The following is a 7,522-nucleotide window of genomic DNA, read 5'->3' on the forward strand; positions in this document are numbered from 1 at the left end:
GCTGTATAGGTGAACTTAGGAGCCCAAGTAGGGATTCCTTGGCCCGGATTAGCAAGAGGTAGGGGGAGGTGGTCTCTGCTTGAAGGCTCACAGCTGCCCTGCGAGGCTGCTAGGAGCAGCTGGAGGGTATAAGCTAAGGACGGGGCAGGACCAGTGACCGACAGTGACACCATGAGGCAGTGAGAGGTCACAGCACAGGTAATCGTAACTGCTAATAGTTATTTGGTGTTATTTGCCCAGCACTGATCAACGTGCCTTACACTTATTAATTCACTTAATGACAGTTCTGTGAGGAAGTCATTATTATACCCATTGTGGAGAGAAGGAAATGGAGGCATGAAGGCTACACAATTAGAGTGGCTGCCAGTCTGTGCCAGTCTGCGAACCCAGGCAGTTTGGCTCTGGAGCCCACACCTCTAACCAGGAGGCCTTGCTGCCTTCATGGCAATAGCCGTCATTAACTGAGCACTTACTGTGTCCTGTCATGGCCTCTGTGCTCTTTCAGCCTTCACCGCAATCTTATGAGGTGGGAAATACTTTTCTTCTCGTTTCACAGATAAGAAAAATGAGGCACAGGAAAGAAAAACAGGCAACTGCTTACCATCCATTCTCTCCCCTCTGGGAGTGGAAGCCAGACTAATTCCATGGCAGCTCTTTTGCTTTTTTTTTTTTTGAGAAAGAGTCTCGCTCTGTCACCCAGACTGGAGTGCAGTGGCACAATCTTGGCTCACTGCAACCTCCTCCGCCTCCCAGGTTCAAGCGATTCTCCTGCCTCAGTCTCTCGAGTAGCTGGGATTACAAGTACCCGCCACCATGTCCGGCTAATTTTTGTATTTTTAGTAGAGACCGGGGTCACCATGTTGGCCAGGCTGGTCATGAACTCCTGACCTCAGGTGATCCGCCTGCCTCAGCCTCCCAAAGTGCTGGGATTACAGGCGTGAGCCACTGTGCCCGGTCAGCTCCTTCACTTTTTAGAACTTAATAAGCCTTTAGGGTTCTCAGAAAACTCGGGGTAGGTGGAAGCTTCAATAGGGGATTCTGGGCATCCTGCAATAAAACATGTGCCCTCCTGAGTGCAGAACTGGAAGGACAAAGATTCTGTGACATTATTTCCCCCTCTAAATTTGTGAAAGCAAATCATACCGATTATGGGGGCCTCATCCCAGATCCATTGAACCGGAATACATGAAGAGTGAGGCCAGGAAATCTGAACTAAATCAAAACCAAAAACAAACCACAGGTGATTCTGATGTACAACCGGGGTTGAAAATTACTGCGTTATCTCACAGTCATATGCGTGGCCCCAGTGAGTAGGCAGCACTGTTTCACCTTGCCCGCTGCCTAGGCAGAGCCTATTTATCAAGACAGGGGAATTGCAGTAGAGAAAGAGTAATCCACGCAGAGCCAGCTGTGCGGGAGACTGAGGTTGTATTATTGCTCAAATCAGTCTGCCCGAGCATTTGGGGAGCAGAGTTTTTAACGACAACGTGGTGGGTGGGGGAAGCCAGTGAGCCGGGAGTGCTGATTGGTCAGGATTGGGGGAAGCCAGTGAGCCGGGAGTGCTGATTGGTCAGGATTGGGGGAAGCCAGTGAGCCGGGAGTGCTGATTGGTCAGGGATGAAATCATAGGGACTCGGAGCTGTCCTCTTGCACTGAGTCAGTTCCTGGGTCGGGGCCACAAGATCAGATGAGCCAGTTTATCCACCTGGGTGGCGCCAGCTGACCCATCAAGGGCAGAATCTGCAAAATATCTCAAGCACTGACCTTAGGAGCAGTTTAGGGAGGGTCAGAATCTTGTAGCCTCCAGCCCCATGACTCCTAAACCATGATTTCTAATCTCTCAGCTAATTTGTTAGTCCTACGAAGACAGTCTAGTTCCCAGGGAAGAAGGAGGTTTGTTTTGGAAAAGGGCTGCTGTCGTCTTTGTTTTAATGTATAAACCAAGTTAATCCCAAAGTTAGTTCATCTTTGCCCAGGAATGAGCAAGGACAGCTTGGAGATCAGAAGCAAGATGGAGTTGGTTAGGTCAAGTCTCTTTCACTGTCTCACTTACAGTTTTGCAATGGTGGTTTCATTTCCAACAACAACTTCTAATTTTCAAAAAGCTGCATGCGAGACCTGAGCAGAAACTCCTCTCCTGTCACACAGCGGACATTGCTCAACAGGCAAGATAATGTGCCAAGGAAGGAGCTGGGTGAGGCCCGGAGCAGACAAGCAAACATCCAGGCACTCTGTTCTTACCCTTCCCCCTGCCTTCTCTACTTGGAGAATCATCACCTGGTCTTAAAAGCCAGGCCCATGAAGCCATGTCTTCTTGTGAACACTTCCCCTGTCTGGCCTCCGCCTCCTCCTGGCCTCTCCTCCTGAGCACTGCGCTTTCCCTACAGGGCTGAGATGCCCTTGCAGACAAGGGCTGGGTGTTATTCCCACGATCCCCTGGCCCCAGCAGGGTGCCTTGGACATAGTAACCCATCAGAAACTGTCAGTCCAATGAACATAAGGGAAAGGAAGATGGGAGGAGTGAAGGCAGAGGGACAGAGAAGTCAAAGGGTAAAGCAGTAACCATGTTTGGGGGATGGCCAGTGAAATGTGATTTAATGCCAACCCCATGAGTAAATGGGATCTTTACCTGGACAGCCGGTCCAGGTACTCACCTGGTCACCCTCTACCTGTGGATCACAGATACTGAGAGAAACGTGAGAACAGCGTGCATGATTTTACCAGGAATCTTTTATTATCATTGTTGATCCTTATTACGCCCCTGTGAGATAACTAGGGTAGCTATTTATAATCCCATTTTGCAGCTGAAGAGACTAAAGCTCCAAAAGGGCCAGGTGCAATGGCTTACGCCTGTAATCCCAACACTTTGGGAGGCCAAGGCAGGAGGAGCCCTTGAGGCCAGGAATTCAAAACCAGCCTTAGCAACATAGTGAAACCCCGATCTGTATAAAAAATTAAAAGTTGCTAGGCACGGTGGCTCACACCTGTAATCCCAGCACTTTGGCAGGCCGGGGTGGGTGGATCACCTGAGGTCAGGAGTTCGAGACCAGCCTGGCCAACATAGTGAAATCCCGTCTCTACTAAACTACAAAAATTAGCCAGGCGTGGTGGTGACCATCTGTAGTCCCAACTACTTAGGAGGCTGAGGCAGGAGAATTGATTGAACCCCAGAGGTGGAAGTTGCAGTGAGCCGAGATTGCGCCACTGCACTCCAGCCTGGGTGATAGAGTGAGCCTCCATTTAAAAATATATACATTAAAAGTTAGCCAGGTGTTGTGCTATGCACCTGTATAGTCCTAGCTACTTGGGAGACTGAGGCAGGAGCATCAATTGAGCCCAGCAATTTGAGGTTATAGTGAGCTATGATTGCACCACTGTAATCCAGCTTGGGCAACAGAGCAAGACCCTCTCTCTCTAAAAAATTTAAAAAAGAAAAAAGCTCAGAATGTGGCTACTAGGCAAAAGGTGGGTTAATGCAAGGTCATTGTGAGGCAAAAATAGCTCACTGCAAGCTCTGCCTCCCAGGTTCATGCCATTCTCCTGCCTCAGCCTCCCAAGTAGCTGGGATTACAGGCACCCACCACCACACCAAGCTAATTTTTTTTTTTTCCCAGGATCATAGAGGCTAACAAATCCTGCCTCAGGTTTATTTGTACAAAAAGCACAAGAGGACCCCAGCCCCATGCAGATGGCAGCCCAGAGGTGGGGGTGGGGGGTCGCACCAGTCCTTCTGTCCTCACGTTGGCAGACAGAGATACCTACTCTGTAGCCTTTGTAGTGGCCTGGGCACCTTTGGGAACCTGAGCTGGAATTGAAGCTGGAGCTGCAGCCTGGGCCTTGGTTTGATCCTTGGCCTTGGCCTTGGCCTTTGGCCGGCACAGCCGGAGCCCCTTGGCAATGCGAGCACGAGCACGCTTCCCAAGCTTGGGGTGGGCAATGTAGGCAAGTCGATCAAGCTTGCGGCTGACACCCTTTGGGATCTTGGGCTTAACCTCCTTGGGCTTTACGAGGGCCTTGACAGCCTCAGCACGTGCACTCATGGCCTTGGCATTGTTGGCCTGCATCTTCTTTAGGCCCTTCTTGTTGTGCTTCTTGGCAAAGCGCATGTTCCTCAGGAACTTGGGGTCCACCCCCTTAAGAGATTCGTATCTTTGTGATCGGGGTTTCTTGATACCATTTCTGTGCCATTTTCGGGACTGGTTGTGTGTGGTGTGGTTCTTGGACTTGGCCATGTCTGCACCTTTAGCCGCGGCTCCCGAAGCGCCTAGAACCGGAAGCCCAAGCTAATTTTTTTAATGTATTTTTGGTAGAGACGGGGTTTTACCGTGGTAGCTAGGATGGTCTCGATCTCCTGACCTCATGATCTGCCTGCCTCAGCCTCCCAAAGTGCTGGGATTACAGGCGTGAGCCACCACACTGGCCCCATAGCTCAGATTTTTAACATTGAAAAAGCCCTGATATGCCATCTGATCCAACTCTCTGGTCAATGGTAACAGCTTCCCCAAACCATCTTTTTTTTTTTCTTTTTTGAGATGGAGTTTTGCTCTGTCTCCCATGGTAGGGTGCAGTGGTGTCATCTTGGCTCCTGCAGCCTCCGCCTCCTGGGTTCAATCGATTCTCCTGCCTCAGTCTCCCAAGTAGTTGGGATTACAGGTGTGCGCCACGGTACCCGGCTAATTTTTGTATTTTTAGTAGAGATGGGGTTTCATCATCTTGGCCAAGCTGGTCTCAAACTCCTGGCCCGAAATGATCCACCCACTTTGGCCTCCCAAAGTGCTGGGATTACAGGTGTGAGCCACCATGCCCGGCCCAAAACATCTTTATAGGTGGGGTGAGGCTGTGTTGGAATTACTCCAGTAACAGAGAATAATTACTCCTGCAACCACTGCAGCTCAGACAGGGCCACATGAAAGCTCCCCCTTACCCTAACTTACAGCCTTTCTCTGTATCACATGCCCATTAGCTCAATCCTCTCCCCTTGAAGACCAATCCAAAGGCATCAGCTTCTTTCCACTCTGTGGGCTCTTTGCTACCGCCCCTAATGTGACAAGACCAATATCCAGTACTGAGCCTAGGCCTTGCTTCCCACCCCTTGAAGTAGGAGGCTGCCAGCCCCTGCTCGGCTGGGATGCTGACTCATTCATGACAGTGTCTGTGAGTCACTGCTTGCCTACAGGGGTCTACTTCCCAGTTAAGGTGCTATTAAAAGGGTAACAGCCTCTGCCACTCTGCTCACTCAGGAGACAGTGGAGCATCTAAGGTATCTCAGTCCTGTCTCCTCAGAAGTTCAAAGGACTTTACTTATACAATCTCATAATAAAAATGTACTTAGGACCTAAAAGACATCCTGATGACTTTTAAAGAAATATGGAACTAGACCTAAAACAGGGGATGCTAGCTGGGTTGGGTGGCACGTGCCTGTAGTCCCAGCTACTAGGCCGGCTAAGGTGGGAGGATCGTTGAGCCAGGAGTTTGAGAACAGCTGGGCAACACAGCCAGACCCTGTGTCTTAAAAAAGAAAAAAAAGAGGGAGAATCTACAAAACTAACTGCTTCATACTGAGGAAGCAATAATAATAACCTGATACCTTTATAGCATTTGGGAGTGGAAAGCCCTTTCATGGTTTGCTTTTAGTTTTTTTTCTGTGTGTGTGTGTGTGTGTGTGTTTTGGATGGAGTTTTACTCTTGTTGCCCAGGCTGGAGTGCAGTGGCGTGATCTCAGCTCACTGCAACCTCCACCTCCTGGGTTCAAGTGATTCTGCTGCCTCAGCCTCCCAAGTAGCTGGGATTACAGGCACCTGCCACCATGCCCAGCTAATTTTTGTATTTTTAGTAGAGACCGGGTTTCACCATGTTGGCCATGCTGGTCTTGATCACCTCAGGTGATCCGCCCACCTCAACCTCCCAAAGTGCTGGGATTACAGGCGTGAGCCACCGAGCCCAGCATGGTTTTTAGTTTTTAGAGCCACCACAGAGTAAAGCAGGTAGAAGAGGAGTACACTTTTTTCTTTCTTTCTTTTGTTCACGAACAAGAATTGGAGTCCCACAGCTGGTGAGTGGTGGGAGTCAGGACTTGCCCCCACCAGAGCTGGCCTTCTGGAGACCACACAGGTGCGGACAGCCCCGGGCACTGACGTGCTTCAGCTCAGGGCCGAGCACTGGCTGCTCTGGCTGGGATTGGCAGCAGCACTTCTGAGCCTGGCGCTTTATTGTGTACTATCTTATCTCAATAGGAAAAGGCAATTCGGGGGAAGAATTTCCTTGTCACAGTGCCCCAGACTTTCCATTGTCCAGCTTTCTGAGTCCTGGGTCATCCCCTGGGTCTGACCATTACTCATATCCATGGAGGCACCTTATCGGGGCTGTCTAAGATATAGGGCCTATTTTTTTCTCAGTACCAGACAAACTGGAATTTATCCACCCTTTGTGGCCTGAAATCACACGACAGTTAGTCAGCTCAGAATCCAGCCACATTTGGGAAGCTGCTTGAAGAGAAGTCTCTAGTAACCAGCTCTTTCCTTGCAAAGCCCTAGAATTTCAGGGTCCTCTGCTGGCAACAGTGGTGATGTGTGGAGACCCCATCTCGTGATGGGGTGACTGTGAGACTTTTTTTTTTTTTTGAGACAGAGTCTCACTCTGTTGCCCAGGCCGGGGTGCAGTGGCGCAATCTCGGCTCACTGCAGCCTCTGACTTCTGGGTTCAAGAAATTCTCCTACCTCAGTCTCCCAAGTAGCTGAGACTACAGGTGCCTACCACTGCACCTGGCTAATTTTTGTATTTTTAGTAGAGACGGGGTTTCACCATGTTGGCCAGGCTGGTCTCGAACTGCACTGCTGACCTCAGGTGATCCACCCGCCTCGGCCTCCCAAAGTGCTGGGATTACAGGCATGAGCCACTGTGCCTGGCCCTTTTTTGTTTTTGAGACGAAGTTTCACTCTTGTTGCCCAGGCTGGAGTGCAATAGTGTGATCTCGGTTTACCGCAAGCTCCGCCTCCCGGCTTCAAGCAATTCTCCTGCCTCAGCCTCCTGAGTAGTTGGGATTACAGGCATGCACCACCACACCCGGCTAATTTTGAATTTTTACTAGAGACAGGGTTTCTCCATGTTGGTCAGACTGGTCTCAAACTCCCAACCTCAGGTGATCCGCCCGCCTTGGCCTCCCAAAGTGCTGGGATTACAGGCATGAGCCACCACGCCTGGCGAGCATCTTTCTTTATTCCTGTACTTTCTCCCCCAACTGGCTTTGAAAAACTTCCAACCTACAGAAAAGATGAAAGAATAACGAACATGTTTATACTATTCGCCTAGATTAATCCATTGTTCCCGTTTTTCCATTTGCTTTGTCTCTCTCTCCAACTACCTGAAAAATTTATAGTTTTTTTCTGCTGAAATATTTAAAAGTCAGTTGTCAAATCATGGTGCTTCACTCCCAAATAGTTCAGCACGTATATCCAAAGGGGCATTCTGTGCAACCATAATATTATTAAGAAAGGAAACGATAAAGTTAGTTAGCTAATACGCC

General features: G+C 49.6%; 1 protein-coding gene across 1 annotated transcript; it reads right to left on the minus strand.

Moving 5' to 3' along the window:
* Positions 1–3,611: 3,611 nt before the first annotated feature.
* Positions 3,612–4,274, minus strand: LOC101009271 (60S ribosomal protein L29). Its single transcript, XM_003895300.5, has one exon. It carries the CDS (start codon positions 4,230–4,232, stop codon positions 3,759–3,761), a length of 474 nt encoding a protein of 157 aa, XP_003895349.1. The 5' UTR covers positions 4,233–4,274; the 3' UTR covers positions 3,612–3,758.
* Positions 4,275–7,522: the final 3,248 nt, after the last annotated feature.

Source organism: Papio anubis, chromosome 2, assembly GCF_008728515.1.
Source record: "Papio anubis isolate 15944 chromosome 2, Panubis1.0, whole genome shotgun sequence".
NCBI lineage: Eukaryota > Metazoa > Chordata > Mammalia > Primates > Cercopithecidae > Papio > Papio anubis.